Source organism: Ovis aries, chromosome 19 (genome assembly GCF_016772045.2).
Source record: "Ovis aries strain OAR_USU_Benz2616 breed Rambouillet chromosome 19, ARS-UI_Ramb_v3.0, whole genome shotgun sequence".
In the NCBI taxonomy this organism is placed as follows: domain Eukaryota; kingdom Metazoa; phylum Chordata; class Mammalia; order Artiodactyla; family Bovidae; genus Ovis; species Ovis aries.
Window position 1 is genome coordinate 47124494 of NC_056072.1, and position 20274 is coordinate 47144767.

At 42.5% G+C, this 20274-nt stretch overlaps 1 protein-coding gene and 1 long non-coding RNA gene across 21 annotated transcripts in view; one reads left to right on the forward strand and one right to left on the reverse strand.

The window, feature by feature from the left end:
* Positions 1–431: 431 nt before the first annotated feature.
* On the reverse strand, positions 432–10597 carry LOC121817240 (uncharacterized). Of its 2 annotated transcripts, none has more exons than XR_006057058.2 (3): positions 10455–10597; positions 9643–9794; positions 432–7197 (listed from the first exon to the last, which is right to left on the reverse strand). It is a non-coding gene; the product is annotated as an uncharacterized LOC121817240 (long non-coding RNA). The 2 variants fall into 2 exon arrangements; XR_009597436.1 differs by having other exon boundaries at positions 432–8874.
* Positions 10598–10650: 53 nt separating this feature from the next.
* The window catches only part of ACTR8 (actin related protein 8), a 32809-nt gene continuing 23185 nt past the window's right edge, over positions 10651–20274 (forward strand). For all 19 annotated transcript variants that reach the window (XM_060402399.1, XM_060402396.1, XM_060402402.1 and 16 more), the window contains exons 1-7: positions 10651–10903; positions 14599–14769; positions 16362–16472; positions 18121–18225; positions 18507–18680; positions 19184–19277; positions 19486–19618. In XM_060402399.1, the coding sequence (XP_060258382.1) occupies positions 10781–10903; positions 14599–14769; positions 16362–16472; positions 18121–18225; positions 18507–18680; positions 19184–19277; positions 19486–19618 (911 nt within the window). In that variant the 5' untranslated portion in view covers positions 10651–10780. The remainder of the gene's footprint in view (positions 10904–14598; positions 14770–16361; positions 16473–18120; positions 18226–18506; positions 18681–19183; positions 19278–19485; positions 19619–20274) is intronic.

The following is a 20274-nucleotide window of genomic DNA, read 5'->3' on the forward strand; positions in this document are numbered from 1 at the left end:
GAAGGGGGAATCAAATGGATAGGTCGGGAAGGGCCTGTAGATGCTGACAAGGAACTGGATCTTGGGACCAATAGGAAATCATTAAATTTTAGTGTCTAAAAGGTTGCAGGAAATTACTTCCTCTGTAAGATCACTCTTGCTGCAGTGTGAAAAACTCTTTAAGGCTGGTCTTGCTGCAGTGTGAGAAACTGCTTAAGGCTGGTAAGGGTGGAAGCTGGGATTTCAGGTAGAAGACAACTAGACAAGAGCAGGTAAGAGATGATGATGGCATGGCTTGTGTTAAGAAAGGTCCTTGGGAAAACTAATGACCCCATGTCAATGTTTGTGCAGAAAGAAACCTCTATGATTGCGATGCAAAAACTTCAGATGAAGGATGTTGTCTTGTCCTAGTATGCACTTTGGGGAGGAAACTGCTGTTGAAGAAGTCAACATGAAAATAAATATTTGTTTATTGTAGATATTGGAACATACCATCTTAGTACACATCGTTAAATGCAAAATATTATTCCCAAAATGTAATTTTCAATTTCATTTTAGTTAAGATATTAGGAACTTTCTGAGGATACAACACACATGGCTTGACAACTGGAGGAAAAAAAACAATAATGGAGTCCACGCAGGAAGAACAGCCAAGGACAAAAGCAAAGGGACAAGAATGAGACTGCCATGGTAAAGGACCAGAAAGTAGCCCAGTGACTGGAGGAGTAAGTAGCCATCAGCACGAGGTACGTGGTCCATTTTTAATCAATGACCAGGAGATGGCTTCCCATTCATCTGTCACCTCCACACTGCTGGTATACCACCACACAATGACGGTGTGCTGTCTCAGTCGCTTCTATCCATGGGATTTCCCAGGCAAGAATACTGGAGTGGGATGCCATTTCCTTCTAAAGGGGATCTTCCCCCCCTAGGGATGGAACCCGCATTTTCTGCGTTGGCAGGCGTGAGCCACCAGGGAAGCCCTCTATTCCTGGCAGTAGCCAAAAATAAAAATAAAATAAATAAATAAAATAAAATAAAATAAAATAAAAACTAGCAGAGTAAGGTACCTCGCGCTACAGTATTTTTCAGCTATCTCACAAGAGCTGATAAAAACTCCATCCACTTCCAGCGAACCAGGAGTGGAAACCCTAGTTCTAAAGAGACTTAGCCCATCTTCTAGAGAGTGCCTGTGTATTCCCGACGGCTTCACGATAAGGCTCTTTTCGGTTTGATCACCGTCTCTTCCCTTAAGGCCCCTCCCGGCACACCCTCAAAGATCCACAATTTCGAAAAATTCTCAGGAACTTCCTCCTGCGAACGGTTCTTCAAGCCACTCCACACGTAGCCTTGACTCCCCAGCCTTGGGCCCTCCAAACTAGAAAGCAGCGCCTCTTTTCCAGCCGGAGCAAACCAGCTCTCCTGGAAAAAGCGAATGTTCACAGACTAAATCCGCAACATCACATCCGATCCCCGGCCCCAGCCGCCGCTTTACACCGGAAGTCGCAGGCATGACGTGGTCAAAACGCACGTCGGGGGTGGGGGGGCGTGTCCCCGTAGAGCCAATGGGCTCTGTCCACCTCCCTTCTCGGTCACCGTTTTGTCTATTCACGGCCTGTGAAGTCAGAGGGAGGCGCGGAGGGAGCTAAGGAATCCAAGAGGGGCCAGGTGTCGCCGTCGCCCTGAAGGAGGAGAGGCAAAATGGTTTACATCTCGAATGGTGAGTTGAAGGGGCAACGTGGGCGACCTCCGTGCTGGGAAGCCGGACCCCGGGTTTCCTCCATGCTCGTCCGCCGGCCCGGCTCCGCTTTCCTGTGCACGCCCCCGGCCAAATGGACCTGGGGGCGAAGTCGCCCCGGCCTGCAGCTCCTCAGCCGATCGTCCCTGAGCCGGCGGCGGGGGCTGAGGTCCCCTTGACGACTGCTGTGCCGAGCGTCCGGCGATCTCGCCCTCCTGGAGCTTCTGCTTGTGGGTCTTGAAAAGTGGTCTTTCCTTTTCGGGCGTCAGTGTCCTTAAGTATTAATAGTGCAGACCACAGTGTTTACACCATCTACGTAGCGCTATGCCTCGGACACTTTTAAAAGAGTCGCTCGTGTGTCCACGCATTCAGTCTCTAAATCGCCTTATCCGGGTGAAAAGTATTGTCTGTTTTGCGGGTGGAGACTTAGCCGCAGCCCGGATTAATTAGTTTGCCCAGGATCACAGATGTAGTTCTGATTGTTTATTTGGGTTTCTAACGCCGGTAGGCTGACGTCACCTTCCTTGCGGTTGTCTACTAGGCTGCCTCTTTCCGTAACTTGTAAGAGCCTGGACTAGAAGCTTTGGATAGACTTTTTCCCTCCCAGGTGAGAGAGAGCTCGTCACGCAGGTAATTTTCTGCCCTAATTTCAAGGGGCATAGGGAGAAACAGCACTCCCTGTGGGAACAAGCTGATTATTCCTGGAATGGAGAAGCTGAGGGAGACTTAATTCAGTGGTTCCCCAAAGACGGTGAACGGAAAGAAAGACACAAGGTGACTGGGGGGAAAAATCAGAACTGCCTGCCCACTTGTTTGACTCAGGTGACACAAATATCTTGGTGCCCTCTTACCTAGTTTTTGGATCACAGGAGCCAGATCCTGGTTTCGTTTGAATCATCTGTTTATCTTAAGAGGCTATGAAGATACTGTAGTCTGAAGTCTTCTGGCTGAGCACACTTTGCATTTCTTTGCTTTTCAAAATCTCGCTTCTCCGAAACTCAAAAGTTTCGTCTTGGTTTTAGGCACTTGCAGACCTTGTGTTACATCCTTTGTGGTTAAGGCTGGCAGCTGCTATTATTTACTGAATACTTATATATATTTGTAGCATGTCTTGTGTATGCCTTGTCGTCTTTCATCTGCATAAATAAAGTCTTCTTAGGGCCTCTAATCTCACTTGTGTAGTTGAGAAAAGCCAGTTGCCTTCAAGCCACTTATTTTTATCTGAGGGAGGAGAAGTTTCTGCCTTCAGAAACTGGGAGAAAAAGCACAAAAACCTGAATGGTACAAATGCATTCAATAGGCTCTTTAGAACTGCATAGGAAGAAATTGACCAGTTCTAGTTAGATCTGTTTTCTTAGAAGGACTGTATCAGTATTCCATAGATGACAGAAATTTTTTCTTACTGTCAGATGACTTTTTCTTTTTCCAACAAATGTATATGATGACTAGTCTTGTGATGCTTTTTCTTAGAGAAGGAAAATGTCTCAATGGTGCAGAGCTAGTAAGAGGCAGAACCAAGCCAATCACATAGTGTTGTTGTTTAGTTGCTCAGTCATGTTGGTGTCAGACTCTTTTCAGCCCCATGGACTGTAGCCCACCAGGCTCCTCTGTCCATGGCATTTGCCAGGCAAGAATACGAGAGTGGGTTGCCGTTTCCTTCTCCAGGGGATCCTCCCAACCCCGGGATCTTCCAGACCCAGGGATCGAACCGATGTCCCCTGCATTGCAGGTGGATTCTTTACCACTGAGCCACCTGGGAAGCCCTCACACTCTGTAGTAGCCCCTTTTTCTCAATATCTGTGTAGGAGCTCAGATCCAAGTGGATACTGAAAGTAAGCTGGTCTGTGAAAGAGGAAAGGTAAGCTGTAGCTGGGGGGCGGGGGAGGGGGTGGGTGGCTGTGAGTGTGGTGAAGCCCTTGGGAAAATGGAGAGAGCAGGTAGTTGACAGATGGCTCTTCTCTCAAAATATTCTGACCTGTTGATTTACAAGACTGAAACTCTCTAGGGTATTCACTGTTCCTGATATAGCTTCTTTAAAGTGGTTTGGAAAGTAAATGCATTTTTCTGTAAGATAAAACTGGAGTCTGTAATTAGGATCAACAGCATTCTGTTAAAGAAATAGCTGTAAGCCAAATTCTGTTTAGTACTTAGAGTACACAAATTTTTTGACTTATAGGAATTTTAACATAACAACTGTTAGGTGGTTATGAAGATTTTAAGAGTATGTATAAACAGTCTTTTTATCTAGGCAAGAGACTTGGCAAGTGAAAGGGACACTCCAAACACATCTAGGAAATGGAAGTGGTGTGAGCATTCTTTATACTCATTTATCTCATTTGTTTCCTCTAAATGCTTGAATAAACAGATATTTGTACACCCATGTTCTTAAAGAAGGAACCAAAGTGCCCATCAATAGGTGAATGGATAAACAAAATGTATATTCATACAGTGGAATATTCATCAGCCTAAAAAAGGAGGGATATTTTGACATATTCTACAATATGGATGAATCCTGAAGATATTGTACTAAGTGAAATAGCCAGTTGTTAAAGTACAAATAGTGTATGATTCCTCATACAAGTTTCCTAGAGCAGTCAAGTTCATAGGGACACAAAGTAGAATGGTGGTTTTCAGGGTCTGGGGAGCGGAGAAATGGGGAGTTAGTGTTTAAGGGGTGTGGAGTTGTAGTTGGGAAAGGTGAAAAAGCTCTGGAAGTAGCTCATGATGATGGTTGTATGGTAATGTACTTAATGCCATAGAATTGTACACTTAAAATGATTAAAGTGATAAAATTTTTTGTGTATATTTTACCTCATTAAAAAAAAAAAGGAAAAGTTCTTGAGATATCACCCACCAAAAATTATAAACTATAAGAGGCATTATTTGACATATGAAAGGAATGACCTCTAGATCACAGAGCTTCACTTCCCCAAACCTTTCCTTAGGACCATATACACATAACAGACTTCTCCTTGCATAGACTGTTTGGAACAGCGAACATGTTGAAAATTGAGCTTATGATCGTTACCCGACTGATTAAGTGTAATGTGTCTTGTGTCAGGGATTTGTAGCACTAACCAAAGTTTCTTCATTCTTATCTGCAGGACAAGTGTTGGACAGCAGGAGTCAGTCCCCATGGAGATTATCTTTTATAACAGATTTCTTCTGGGGAATAGCTGAGTTCGTGGTTTTGTTGTAAGTATAGTAGTGCTGTTAATAGCCCTGATATTTAAGTTGACAGAGGTACATTAGAGACATTATGTTGGTATCTTAAACAAGCTCCGCTTTCCTGAAGCAGTTTTCAATTGTGAATTTTATTAATAGTTTTTCTAAGAGAGATAAAGACCTGTATACTGGGAAAACTCCCCTCAAACACCTTGTATGATTATAAATATCTTCTTGAGTTAGTAAGGTTGACCATGACTCGTGGTCACCATTTCAGCCTGCAGCTATGGGGCCAGACCAACTCTTTCTGTTGCCCAATGACATACCTCACTTTATGTTATTTCCACCTTTCATGTGTACGTGCAACTTTTATTGCACAATATGCATTGAGTAAACAAGGGGAATTAGATCTTGAATTTTAAAAGCTCCCAGGCCATAAACTTTTTTTCTTAAGTGAAGGATTAGCATCAATACACAGGATACACATAATTCACCATAATTTCAAGCAATTCTTAGTTAAATTCTTTCTTTTTTTTTTTTGGTCTTTCATATTCTGTTTTATGAACATTTTTCATCAACTACTAAAAAGTCTTACTCATCCAAAATATAAACATACATTTGAGTGTCTCATGGGCCAAGAACTCCAGAGATGTGGGAGATAGTTTCTTCCTTGACTTTAATGTCAGTAAATACTTTCATTTTACAAGGGGCCTTGGGGAGGGCATGATGGTGGGAGGTGGACATCAGAGGTTATTCCAGATGGGAGAGACACAAGAAAGATGGCAGAGAAGTTTGAAAATCAGCCTATGATATTTATACTTAATTTGATGGTAGCTCTGGTATATATAGTTTAATCTGATGGCTGCATGTAGCATAAATTAAAAGGGGTAAAATAGAAGAGACTACCATAGAGAAATACAACAGAGGATAGAAAGGCCTAAGTTTGGTACTCACTGCAAAACTTCTTTGTAATCTCTTACAAATTTCATCTCCATATTGTTTATTTAATTAATTTAGTTAAATTTTAATTTAATTTAGTTAAAGCCTTTCCCCTTTACAAATAAAGAAAATTCCATTTAAACGAATTCCCAGAAAGCCCTGTGCCTCTGGCATACCACCTCAATCCCTCCTTCCCCAAGGTAACATTAGGTGAGCTTTTGGCACAGGAAACACACATGCAATACTTTAAAAGCAGTCTCTGGGGCTTGACAATCAAGACCGAGCAGAGGAAGAAAGTTGGAGTTGACTCTGGTTTCAGAGTCATTCGTAGACTCTGTCTAGAAGAGTTATAGCAAATAAGAAAGACAAGGGATGGAAGGAAGCTTGCACAGAACACAGCATACTATGTTGAAACCTGTGTTTGTGATAGATGGTGTTGTCTAGCTGGCCTCAAGAAAGGGGGCTTTGGAGCTAAGTTAGTTTGGTCTTCCTCCCACAGAGATGATAGTTGAAGCCATGGAAATTTTTCAGTGTTGAAAGTGGATCTTCTGTTGTTTCCTACCCCTTTCAGTTTCAGAACTCTGCTTCAACAAGATGTGAAAAAGAGAAGAGGCTACGGAAGCTCATCTGATTCCAGATATGATGACGGAAGAGGGTATAACTCTTTAAATTGATAAAAGATGTTTTTACCCCTCTGTGTAATTTATTAAAAATAGGCAGACAGACATAGTTAGGCTCATTTAAAGGCTTAAATTCTGTTTTACAAAATTAATGCATTATTGTAAATCAAACAAGTTGCCTCTGATTTGATAATCTGAGTTAATCTGACAAAGCTAAATACATCAAATATCCTATGGGAAAAGTCTAAGAGAATGAAAAGTGATGGTCAACATTAAAATCTAGAGATTTCACTTTAGAGTCTATAGATTTCCAGCTGCTAATGGAAATCTCAAGATCCAGCAGCACTGGGTGAGGCTTGTGTTTCCATATGGCTAAAATAAACTGGAGTTGGGTTTCAGGTAGGCATTGATAGGAGCTGTTGTTCAGTTTATCATAATTCTTGCTTGACTCACTTTTCCTCGTGTGTGTAATGTGTCTGGTCTCTTTCAGTATTTGAATTTTCAACTCAGATCTAAATGGTAGTTCCTATTTTAAGAAAAGGATCTATTTGAGTGTTTGAAAAGAACCTACTAAACAGTAGAAATTAACTTTTCTTATCTTAGGCCACCAGGAAACCCCCCCAGAAGAAGAATGGGTCGAATTAACCATCTGCAGGGCCCTAATCCTCCTCCAATGGCCGGTGGATGAGGAAGGTAACTTACAGTCTGCAGTCCTCCAGAGATTTCATTTTGAAAATGCCTCCTTAGGAAGGCTTTCTGTAGGAAAACAGAAGTGACAGCATTTTATACTCAGATGTCTTATTTGGAAAAACATTTATATCTTAACCCTTGAAAAATTATCTTTTGAAGAAGGTTTTATAACATGCAGTGACTGAGTTTTTCATATAGATCCGAATTACCAATGAGTAACTATTATAATGTTCTCTTTCAGGTAAATGTCTGCTCTAAGAAGCAGACAACTGGACGTGCACTTTAATAGCAGAAGGAAACCATCAAGAAATGGAGTGCTGATCATGCTGGACAAGTTAGATGAACGTGTACGTCTAAACTGGGACTGCTCTGTGTCCTCACAGACAAATGAAGTCATGCTGGGAATTCCCTCTGCAGGGATCTGGCATGACTGACAACGTAGTTCTATAAATGCACATTTGTCTCATCTTTTTTGTATGGTCTGTGAAAGTGTTAATATAGTTTTAATAAGTAAATATTTTTAGGTTACAAAGCTGACTTCTCAACTTCTCATCTTTATAAAATGAAAACTCAGAAAGCTGCAAATTTAAAGGAAAATAAAAGACTGTGTATTGATTACTATTAGTGTCACCTTTTTCAACTTATAAAATATTGTTCATTGTTGGGTTTTTTGTTCTCATTTATAAATAAATCACTGTGCTTATTTCAGTAGTATGCATATGATATCTAATCTCTTGAATTAACTTTTAATCTTAAAACCTATCTGTCCCATGGATCTTTAATACAGTATGTCTTATTTGCTACCAAATGTAGTTAGCAGGGTACTTATAAAGCCATCCCCAACAGACCTGAGCTACAGAATGTTCGTTTGATAAATGATCTTTAAAATTGTGGGCTTCAGTCTATCTGCCAATTTGAGTTCTAGAGATGCTACCTGTTGGCTTTAACCCCATCTGAATGCAGTGAAAGCTCTTTGGTTAGGGATTTTTCTTCTTTATCCCAGTGCTTTGAACAGTGAAGTGAAGTGAAAGTCACTCAGTCATGTCCGACTCTTTGTGACCCCATGTACTATCCAGGCCGTGGAATTCTCCAGGCCAGAATACTGGAGTGGGTAGCTTTCGCCTTCTCCAGGGGATCTTCCCAACCCAGGGATTGAACCCAGGTCTCCTTCATTGCAGGCAGATTCTGTACCAGCTAAGCCACAAGGAAAGCCTGCTTTGAACAGTAATAGAATTGTCTGTACTATTCACTTTTTTCATAACTATTTCAGTGCCTATTACACGTAGCTTTGAACAGTGGCCACATGTACTAGGCACTGAAGAAGTGAAGTTGCTCAATTGTGTCCGACTGTTTGCAACCCCATGGACTGTAGCCTACCAGGCTCTTCAGTCCATGGGATTTTCCCGGCAAGAGTACTGGAGTGGTGCTGGGGTCCAGCCCCGTGGATCCAGGGAAATTAGAAGCATGGACGGCCTTGGCGAGGAAAACTTATTTATTAATATAAGATTAGATTAGGAAGAAATAGTGTAGTAGGAAAATTAAGTGGAGAAAGAAGGCTGAATAACTTGGTTTACGTGGGAAGCCAAAAAAGTTCCAGACAAGGAGCTTGCACCATCTACTTAAGGCCACCGGCGTCCTCTTGAATATCAGGGGGTGCCCCGCCTTGGGCTCCCCCTCGCGTGGATCTTAAAAGCCGGGACAAGTAAGTAGACATGGTGAGCCTCCATGTTCCAAGGGATCAGCCTGAAAAGGAGTAAAGAGGAGACACGGGGAAACCAGTCCTTCCAATGACTGGCCCCGCCTCTATTGTCTAGAAAGGCCTTTTATACCTTTTTGATTGTACTAGAGATCAATGGGTAATACAAAATTATGTAGTGTTAGCTCAGACTCTTTCTGTATATCTTTTTGTATACGAAAGGTCTCAGGTGATTTATATTATCTTCTGGCGGAGAGGCTTTCTAACACTTTTTGGCTCTCCTCATTAATGAATGTTAATTTTGTTTCTCCTGAAGTGTTTTTCTTTAATCTGCATCTCCTTAAAGCACTAAAGTTACATCTCTATAGAACAAAGGCGCAGTAGGTTATAACCAAGAAGGTACTTGACTCAAAGATCTAATGTTGCTAATACCAGGTCTACTACTTGTTTTTCTATATACCAACTATATCTAAAAATAAAGGATATGAAAATTTGGCAGCAAGTATTGGCTCAACAAATGAAACCTTTAATCAGTCCTAATGATTTTTACTCCATGGAAGCCCCTACATTCCTAGGATGTTTTAAGCTTCCTGTGTCTCCGGCAGTCAGGAGGCCTCAAACAATCAATTGCGCAGCTGTATGAGTCCTGCAGGCAGGCTAAAAAGCCATCAGAGGGGTTTTTGGATTCAAACACCCTTTCAAATGCAGAAGACTAAAGCCTTGAGATGACTTTTTCCAGGCAGGCATATTCTTGTTTTTTGGGATACACGCTCAGGAAATACAGGGGGAAAACCTGAGATCTGACTGGACCTTACCCATCAGATCTCTGCCGCATGACCTTGTCACAGGTGGGATTCCTCATGCTGGCTCCCGGCAGAGTCGGTTGCCATTTCCTTCTCCAGATCTTCCCAACCCAGGAATCGAACGCAGGTCTCCCGCATTGTAGGCAGAGGCTTTACTGTCTGAGCTACCAGGGAAGTCATAATAGGCACTAAATTAGTTATGAAGAAATGAATGGTTCAGACAATTCTATTTTGTGTTTAATAGTCTTTGGATCCAAGGTGTTCAGGTAAAAGTTTTTGTATCCATTTGTAAGCATTTATTCAACTCTGCCTGGAAATAGTGGGAAGGCATTAATACACTGGTTTGTATGAAGACCAGATCACAGGAGGACAAGACTGGAAGCAGGGAAATGCGTTCAGAGGATGTTGTGTTCCAAGTGAGACAGTAGATTGGACTAGGTAATGGTGGTAGGAATGGAGAGGTGGTTGCATTTGATGGATTTGGCTGTAGAAGATGTGGATGACTGAAGAAACAAAGTGAAACTTGCTGAGGATGGTTTAAGTGAGGGTAGATATGGGGGTATCAAGAGTTCCATTTTGTACATAAGTTTGCAATGCCTTGTAGACATCTAAGTGGAGATACTAAAGAAGCAATTGGTTAGCAGGGAGAGATCCAAACTGGAAATACATATTTGGGAGTTATCTTCATATTTAAAGCCATGAAACTGATCAAGTCCTCCAAGGAGTGTGTAGAGAGATGCCCTAAACTCTCCAGGGAACACTAACATCCGAGACCGGACTGAGCACAGCCAGTGAAGTAGGAGAACTAAAATTACGTACGTTACCTGAGAAGCCAGAGGAAACACGTGTGAGGTTTAAGCGAGATGCTAGGTATCCCGGATTCAACAGCAAGTACGGAAAACAAAACACAAAGTAGCCGGCCGGCTCGCTGCAGCCCTGACCAATCGCATCAGCATCCGCCCAATCCACCCCCCACCCCGCCCGCTCCGGGCAGCTCCGCCTCCGCCCTTCCGCCTTCCCGGGAGCCTCTGGGCCGACGCCTGGCGGTCTCCTTGTCTGCAAGCGGAGGTATCGTCTGCGCTGAGACCAGTTTTCTGGCATTCGCGTCGCGTCCCTGAAGCTAGAGACTGGAGGGGCGTCGGCGGCCGACATGACCCAGGCGGAGAAGGGAGAGGCGGAGAACGGGAAGGAGAAGGGCGGGGAGAAGGAGAAGGAGCAGCGCGGGGTGAAGCGACCTATCGTGCCCGCGCTGGTGCCGGAGTCGCTGCAGGAGGTGAGGCGGCGGGGGCGGGCCTCGGACTCGGCTTCCGGGCCGGGCGGGGCCGGCGGAGCTGGGCGAGGGGAGGAGACTGGCGAGCGACCCGAGGCTTCGGGCCCTCACCCGGGTGGGTGGTGCAAGGCGGTCGTTTCCCGTTCGCTCCGAGGGCACTGGGCAGATGGCCCGGTCACTGCGTCCCCGCCGGTCCCACCCACCAACTGCTGTACGAGCCCCTTCCGGACCGTGAGACCAGGACAGGGCTGTCACTTTACTGTCATAGGTTGAGGGAGCAGACTGGATGGTGGGTAGGGGCCATGACAGTTCCCACTCTCTAGGGTTCTCCCACTTGGAGAGGGGGAGGCGGGAGGAGAAAGCTCCAGTTGAGTTGGGGCAGTAGGTAACAAGGCCTGATGTGGGGTGGCTAGTGCAGAGCACCATTGTTGTTCAGTCGCTAAGTCGTGTCCGATTCTTTGCAACCGCATGGACTGCAGCACACCAGGCCTCCTTGTCCTTCGCTGTCTCCCGGAGTTTGCTCAAAATCAGGTGCATTGAGTTGGTGATGCCATCCAACCATCTCCTCCTCTGTCATCCTCTTCTCCTTTCTTCAGTCTTTCCCAGCATCAGGGTCTTTTCCAGTGAGTCGGCCCTTCACATCAGGTGGCCAAAGTATTGGAGCTTCAGTATCAGTGCCTTCAATGAATATTCAGGGTTGATTTCCTTTAGGATTGACTGGTTTGATCTGGCAGTCCAAGGGACTTTCAAGAGTCTTCTCAAGCACCACAGTTCAAAAGCATAAATTCTTCAGTGCTCAGCTTTCTTTATGGTCCAACTCTCAAATGCATGCCTAACTACTGGAAAAACCATAGCTTTGACTATATGGACCTTTGTTGTCCAACCAAAGTGATGTCTCTGCTTTTTAACATGCTCTTTAGGTTAGTCATAGCTTTTCTTCCAAGGAGCAAGCAAGCGTCTTTTAATTCCATGGCAGCAGTCACCGTCTGCAGTGATGCTGAAGCCCAAGAAAATAAAGTCTGTCACTTTTTTTATTTTTTTTGCCATCTATTTGTGCAGCTGACACCTAGACAAAGACCTAAAGGATATTTAGGAGTTAGCCATGGGGAGTGTGAGGACAGGAGAACATTGTGGAGGAGACCTGGGCCAAGAGAGCCTAGGAAAGCGTTGGAGGTGAGAATATCTGGAATCAGGGAAGAAGAGAAAGCAAGAAATGAGACTGGAGATCTTAAGAGGGGTGTCATCATGAGAGTGGTATAAGGCAGAGCCTGGCCTCTTCTGAAGGGGAACTTTGGAAGAGCTAGCCAGACTCTGAGCTGCATGATCAACTCTTTTAATCCTCATAGTAGCTCTCTGAGGTAGGAACTTCAGTCAGAGCCAAGAAGTGGCACAGTCTGAATTTGAAGCTGTATCTGTTAAACCAGAGCCTGGGCCCTTAACCACTGTTGGAATATTTGTTTAACATCAGTCGGTCATATAGCATCTTTTGGTTTTTCCATATCCTCTGTGGCACCTCTACTGTTATTTGCTAAATGCCTTTTTTTTTTTTTCCCTTCTGAATCTTTTCTTAAGCAATAGTGTCCAGGAAATAATATGTAGGATTCACTGGCTAGTTACTCTAATATGTTAAAATAAATAATGTAATTAATAAAAAGTCCTTGTCCAGACTTTGAAAAACTGTATTTACTACTCCCAGAGCTTCCCAATCAGTGTCCTGCAGCCTGTGGGCCATTGATGGGGTACAGGTGTCCCCGAGAGCAGGCTTCCCAGATAACTCATTGGTAAAGAATCCGCCTGCCAAGCACAAGATGCCAGTTTGATCCCTGGGTCTGGAAGATCCCCTGGAGAAGGAAATGGCAACCCACTCCAGTATTCTTGCCTGGGAAACCCCGTGGACAGAGGAGCCTGGGGGACTACAATCCATGGGATTGCGGAAGAGTCAGACACGATTTAGCAACTAATCCATCACCACCCTGTCCCAGATGGCAAGCAGCCTCGTTGGTTTAACTCAGTAGCCTAGGTATATGTTGTCTGCCATAACACACAGAAGCTTGAGGAGTCTGCTGCATAGCACCAGGCCTTGTGAGAATGGTGCCATCACCATTCAACAGATGACCTCTGTGTTATGCACTGGGCATAGAATAGTGAACAAGACAGTAACAGTCCCCTCTTACATGAAGGTTTTGTCTTCTGGGAGAGCAATCAGTAAATCATTGTAAGAATGACAAGTGTCATGAAAAGGAGGGGTGCCATAAGATTTTATTACAGCAGGACAAACACACCTGGTCTAATGCCATTTAACATAAGACCTGAAGGGAAGAGTAAGATTTAAAAGGGAGAAAGAACATTGCAGACAAAGGGAAGTGCCTTTGTGCAGGCCTGAAGGTCAGCACTGTAAGCTGAGAAATCAGGAGAAATCTGGATTTGGAAGACCACAGAGACTGAGAAGGAAGTAGTTCTAGAGTAAAGCTAGAGAAATAAGCAGGGTCCTGGTCTTGGAGGTTCTGAACTGTATCTTATCAACAAGTTACAGAAATGTTTCGAAACGGGGCAGGCCAGGAAGACACAACTGAAGCCAACGGGTGGAACGGAGTAGGTGCTGGCTGCAGAGTCGTGCTGGAAAGGCCATTCTCAGCGGAGGCATCCATTTGTCAGAAGGACTGTTGGAGTCTCTCTGAGTTCCCCACTGAGTCCCTCAGCGTGTTTCCATGGTAACGGTTCCCCGGTCACTCAGGTTATATTCTTCTCCATTGAGAATTATGGCTCTAAAAGCCCACTGTCTTGATTTGTGCTCCTTTGTCAGTCCTTGTTGACTGTCTCCCAAGAACGGGTGGAGAAAGGCAGACATACGAGGATAGAATTGTGAACTCTGGCCTTTTAACTCCAAACTCTTACTAGATCAGGTAAATAGCACAGAGTCAATAAGGGTAAAGTATTTAAAAAACAGTGACCAAAATACAGTTTATGCTCATTCTCGAAAGTGGTTCCTGTATTGAGCCTTACTTTCCAGCATTAGAAAACAGTGATTCTGTTCTAATACTCCATTTCTTCCCTCACGTACTCAACCAATGTTGTCACAGCTGAGCGATGATACTGATTACCTCAGGAGCTTTTGTAAATTGCTGATTCCTAGGCTGTCTCTCCCAGGAGATTCTGAATCAGAAAGTTCCTACTGAAGCCTTAGGGTCTTTTTATTTGTTTTTTAAACGAGGATCTTTAGGTGTTCGGATTTAGGGAACCCAACACTTGACGAGTCATAGTATTCCCCACACTCTTATTCCTTATTTAACTGTCTTCTTTAGTAAATGGAAAGTTCTCTAGTGGCTGGGACTTTGTCCTTGTCAGCATTGTACCTGTACTGCTTGGCACAGAAACACCTTCAAATCATAGCTTGATTTGCACTGGGTGCTTGAAGTGAAGATGCTCAGTCGTGTCCGACTCTTTGTGACCCCGTGGACTGTAGCCTACCAGGCTTCTCTGTCCATGGGATTCTCCAGGCAAGAGTACTGGAGTGGGTTGCCATTTCCTTGGATTTCATTCATTTAAGCAAAGATTTGTTGACCTTTGTGCCATGAGTCAGATCCTCAAAACACAGATACAAAATGAGTTTGATAGTCATTACAGGAAGCTAGCTTCTTTGAGTCTGTTACCATCTATATTATTTTCTAAAGTCACACTCCTTTGTTTTATATTTACAGCAAATCCAGAGCAACTTCATTGTTGTCATACATCCAGGTTCCACAACTCTGAGAATTGGTCGAGCCACAGACACACTTCCTGCCAGCATTCCTCACGTCATTGCACGAAGACACAAGCAACAGGGGCAGCCACTGTACAAGGACAGCTGGCTGCTGAGAGAGGGACTAAACGTAAGTTAGGATGAGGACCTGGAGGGGGTTCCTTGGCAGTCCAGGAGTCAAGACTGCTTTTGCTGCCAAGGGGCCAAGTTCAGCCCCTGGTCAGGGAACTAAGATCCCGCAAGTCACACTGTGTGGACAAAAAAAACAGCACACACATACAAAATGTAGGACCTGGAGAGAAAGCCCAAGGTTGTCGCCTTGGGAGGGCTTAGATACTCAATGTATGGCGTCATCTTGAACAACATCTTCATAGCTTTAATGTATCTTAAAATAATGACATTGTTCAGGGTTACAAATATAATTTTTTTATCAGAGCTAGGAATTTTAGATTGTGTAGAAATAATTGTAACAAAAGAAAATTAATTTTTATAACCCATCAGGAAGAATTGGGTATTGAAGAAGGTGATTTTTAGTGGAGGATACAGAATTGTCAGTTTCTTAAAATGATGCATCCAGGTGTCTGTTAACTGGCTGCCGTATTTTTTCTTCCAGATATTTAGAGTTTATATTGAGCTTATTTTTTCAATCTGTAACGAATTGAATTCCTCCAATAAGCACTTGTTATAATCTTAGGTTAAATCATAATTTTAAGGCAAAAAATAATATGTTCTTGGGGTCATTTACTTAGGATGCAGCAAATGTCCTATTTTGCAGGTGATAATTAACAGGAAAATTTTTCATGATAGGTATTGAATATGTATATAACATTATAATCCACTTTTAAGCTTTAAATCAAGGATAGTTTTAGGAACTTGCAGTTTCTATAACTCTGATAGTAGGCCTTAGGATTTCATTTTCTAGCATAACTAGCAAACCATCCTTAAGTCCATTTCTAAGCTTAACTATAACTTGACAATGTAAGGGTTTAAAACTCACTTATACCTTTGGATCTTATAATTCTATCTTAGGGACTAAATCTCAGGAGTAAAAATAGAAAGAAAATAAAATAATCTTTTCAAAAGTATTTATGGAATGTTCTTTGCAATATCACGATAACTTGAATACTCATTAACTAAGTGAAATAACACATGTAGGAAAAAATATTGCTATAAAATTGTAAGCATGAAAATTGTACCGATATGTGGAAGAGTCTTGAAATAGTTGGTAAGTTTAAAGTGCGCTATGCTCTGATATTAAGTCAAAAGTCCCTTGAAAGTGAAAGTGAAAGTGAAGTCGCTCAGTTGTGTCCGACTCTTTGTGACCCGTGGACTGTAGCCACCAAGTTCCTCCATCCATGGGATTCTCCAGGCAAGAATACTGGAGTGGGTTGCCATTTCCTTCTCCAGGGAATCTTCCCAACCCAGGGATCGGACCCAGGTCTCCCACATTGCAGGCAGACGCTTTTAACTTCTGCACCACCAGGGGTTATAGATATTTGCAACAGTTGCTTTATGTGATGATGCTTTTCTGATTTTTTTTTTTTTTATAAATAATAAAAAGGTTACTTTGAATTCTTAGGGTTAACATATGTGACATAAGTGAAGGACACGCTTGTTGATGAGGGAGCATTTCCTCTTGCTAGATTAAATTAGTATTTTGTCGTTACTTTCTCTTTTTCACTAAATCATTTATACTGTTCATCACTGTTTCTTTTCTGCCAGAAACCTGAAAGTAACGAACAAAGGCAAAATGGCCTTAAAATGGTGGATCAAGCAATATGGTCTAAAAAGATGTCAAATGGTACAAGACGGATTCCTGTGTCCCCTGAGCAGGTTGGGTCTCACTCAGCTCTTTCTTCAGATTCATCCCTTGACCAGTGCTATTATGTCATAACCATTCGTGTGCTCTCCCTATTTCATTATGCAAATTAGTAAAGATGGGATTTTCTTTAAAAAGGAAAGAAAAGCATTTATAACCACCTGCAGAATGCCTAAATTGGTGTTACAAATGTCTAGGCATGCCAGTTTGTAAGGTAGCGTTTCTTATGTCAAGTTGATGAAAATTTGGTTTGCCTGAGAGTCTTGAGTGTATTATTCCAGCATCTTGATGAGAAGCTGCATTCTTACTACGTTTGTCCTTTTAGTGTGATAAACCAGTACTGCTGGGGATGGACATGAGTCTATGTCCAAAAAGTTCCTTCAGTTTTTAAGTAAAAGTAAGAGACAAAGTTTTCATTTTTACCAAGAACTTTATTGAACAATGTGTTCACTGTTTTGTTCCACTGCCTTCTACTGCTTTTCAGGCAACTTCATAATTCTGTCTTCCCAAAACTTTTTATCTTTTTGAGCAAAGAACTGTTCCAAGAACCGTTCCAAGCCTTTTACAGACTTCCAGGGATCTGAAATTTTTTCCACTAAAATTTTTGTGAATAAAATAAATGGAAATCGAAAGGTACGGTGTCTGGTGAAAACAGTGGATGAATCAGAAATTCCCATCCAAGCTATAGTAGTTTTTCCATAGAGACAAACGTGGTTTTACGTTAACCTGATGGAAGATTATGCATTTTCTGTTGACTAATTCTGGATGCTTTTCAACGAGTGCTTCTTTCAGTTGGTCTAATTGGTGTTGGAATGAATCATTTGGTTTTCCAGGAGACCATAATACAGGACTCCCTTTCAATCCCACATCAAAGCAATTAACATAACCTAGCTGATACTAATATTACTCATTGCTTGATTGGGATATTTTCAGTATGTTGGCTATCTCTTGCATGGTATAATGTTGATTATTCTCAAGTAAATGTCTCGATTTGATCACTGTCAACTCCACTGGTCTACTGGACCAGGGAGCATTGTCCAGTGAGAAATCTCCAGTGCGAAACTTTGCAAACCACTTTAGACACATTTGATAAATCACAGCACCTTCTCCATATTACTGCACATATCTTTCTTTGCATTTCAGTTGCATTTTTACCTTTTTTGAAATAACAAAGCATACTATGCAGAAAATGTTGCCCTTTTCCCCCCATCATCAATATTAAGATGGCTACACAAAAATTCACCCATTTTGACAAGTTTTTGTTTTAAATAGACACTGATGTTAATAGCTATCACAACATAATCTAACAGTTGTTTTGAATAAAGTTAAAGACAGCTAACTGCTACTTGAGCCATCTTACAGAAAAAACCAAATGAACTATTTGGTTAACCAAATATATAAATTTATATTCAAGTTTCAGCAGAGTGCAATATTCATTTTAGACTGGCTGTGAATCACAGCCTGAGTAGTAACATGATGGGAATAATCAAGGTTGTGGAAAAGGGCAGGAGAATCCACTTGTGACCAATCCCTATTTTGTCACCGATCTTGGATTCGTTATTAAAATTTGCTGCTGTATCTATTCTGTGAGAGAGGAGAAGAGGGCAGCCCCTTTTTTTCTTGCATAGACTCAGAGAATTTTCTGATGTGCATTTGTTTCAGGCACGTTCCTACAACAAGCAGATGCGACCCGCGATTTTAGATCACTGCTCTGGAAATAAATGGACAAACACATCTCATCACCCTGAGTTTTTGGTGGGAGAAGAGGTAGGAGACTTGTTTACAGTGAAATGAAAGAAGAAAACGGAGGTCCTATTTATAAAATTAATGTGCTTTGCCACCCAGTTCTGGTTGTTCCCAAGCATTCTGTAATCTTACCCTGAGAAACAGATAGTCACACTGGCTCCTGAGATATTAGACACTCCACTCTCAAATGAGAACAGTCAGCAAATGTTAATGATAACTTCTGGCCTTTGGTTTTCAATGTGAATCTGGGAAACACTGAGAGAAGAGTTCTAACAATGTATTCATCTCCCCATCGTTTCCAGGCACTGTATGTTAATCCTTTGGACTGTTATAATATTCACTGGCCTATCAGAAGAGGTCAGTTAAATATTCACCCAGGACCTGGGGGCTCTCTTACAGCTGTTCTGGCTGATATTGAAGTAATATGGTCTCATGCAATACAAAAATACTTGGAAATCCCGCTGAAAGATTTAAAGGTAAACAAATTCCCAGTTACTGGATTGTCTTTAGAGATTCTTGGTCAATAAAGCACACCATTCTTTGTAAGACAGTGTCCTTGAAGCCGTCTTCACTTTAAGGTGTTAAGAATATCCTTTTTTCCTTCACTAAATTCCCATCTGGTGCTTTCTTTTTTTTCCTCATTTTGTTTGGTTCTTGGTATTTCTATTGCTCTGCAATCAGCAAACTTGCTCCTGTTTATACATTCTCTCTGGACCTTTTTCAGACATATCAGTTGTCATATTTTTTCATTTTACAAGTTTTAAATAATTCAAAAGGAAAAGTCCACAAAACTTCAACTTTTTTTTAAATATAAAACCTAAAAGGTAGCAGAGAGCTTTGAGCTTTTACTTTGGGCCTCTAGCCATTGCTGCTGCTGCTTTAGAGACAATCCTCTCTGAGGACAGGTGTGGTGAAATTTGTTTTGACCTGACTTGAATATTAACCATTTTATCTTTTTCTCATTTGTTCTTCTTTTTAGTATTATAGATGTATCTTGTTAATTCCTGATATCTATAATAAACAGCATGTGAAAGAATTAGTGAATATGATCCTAATGAAGATGGGTTTTTCAGGTATGTCTGTTATTCCAGGGAAACCTGCCTGAAATGAGATTGTTTTGTTTTTTCCTGACACAGTTGATTTAATTCACTGCTTGACTGAAATGCTTATTCTGGGAGGGTCAGTGATGCTTGCCTGGGGGTTCCTAGACTTTAATTAGATGTCTGTTACAGGGTCTCTCCTGCTCCGCTGCTGATCACCGCTCTGCCTTTTGTCTTCCAGGGATTGTGGTCCATCAGGAGTCTGTGTGCGCCACCTTTGGAAGTGGCTTGAGCAGCACATGTGTTGTAGACGTTGGAGACCAGAAGACAAGCGTGTGCTGTGTGGAGGATGGAGTCTCTCATCGGAACACTCGGTGAGGAGCTTGGGAGGAGGTATTCTCTGCTGCTGCTTCCTTTACAGCCTATTCGACTAAAAGCACCTTGAGTTAGAGAAGTTTTTTTAGGAATTATATGTAGCCCACCAGGCTCCTCTGTCCATGGGATTCTCCAGGCAAGAATACTGGAGTGGGTTGCTATTTCCTTCTCCAGGGGATCTTCCCAACCCAGGGATCGATCCCAGGTCTCCCGCATTGTGGGCAGACACTTTTTGACCTCTGAGCCATCAGGGAAGCCTCTGATGCCTAGGAATTATATATTCACATTTTTTTTATGAAGCCAGCGAGATTGTGGAAGTGCAGATTTGAACAAGGCTACATACTGGTGATTCTAGGCTATAACAAGGCTATAAACTGGTTCCGTTGGAACCCTCTGATATGAGCCCAGGCTTCCTGGGTAGCTCAGTGGTAAAGAACCTACCTGCCAATGCAGGAGACACAGGTTCAGTTCCTGGGTCAGGAAGATGCCCAGGTAAAGGAAATAGCAACCCGTGCTAGTTTTCTCACCTGGGGAATGCCATGGACAGAGGAGCCTGGCAAGCTACAGGCTATGGGACCGCAGAGAGTTGGGACACGACTTAAGAACTAAAAACAACAGCAGTGTGAGCTCACATCATTGAGTTCATGGAAGCCCT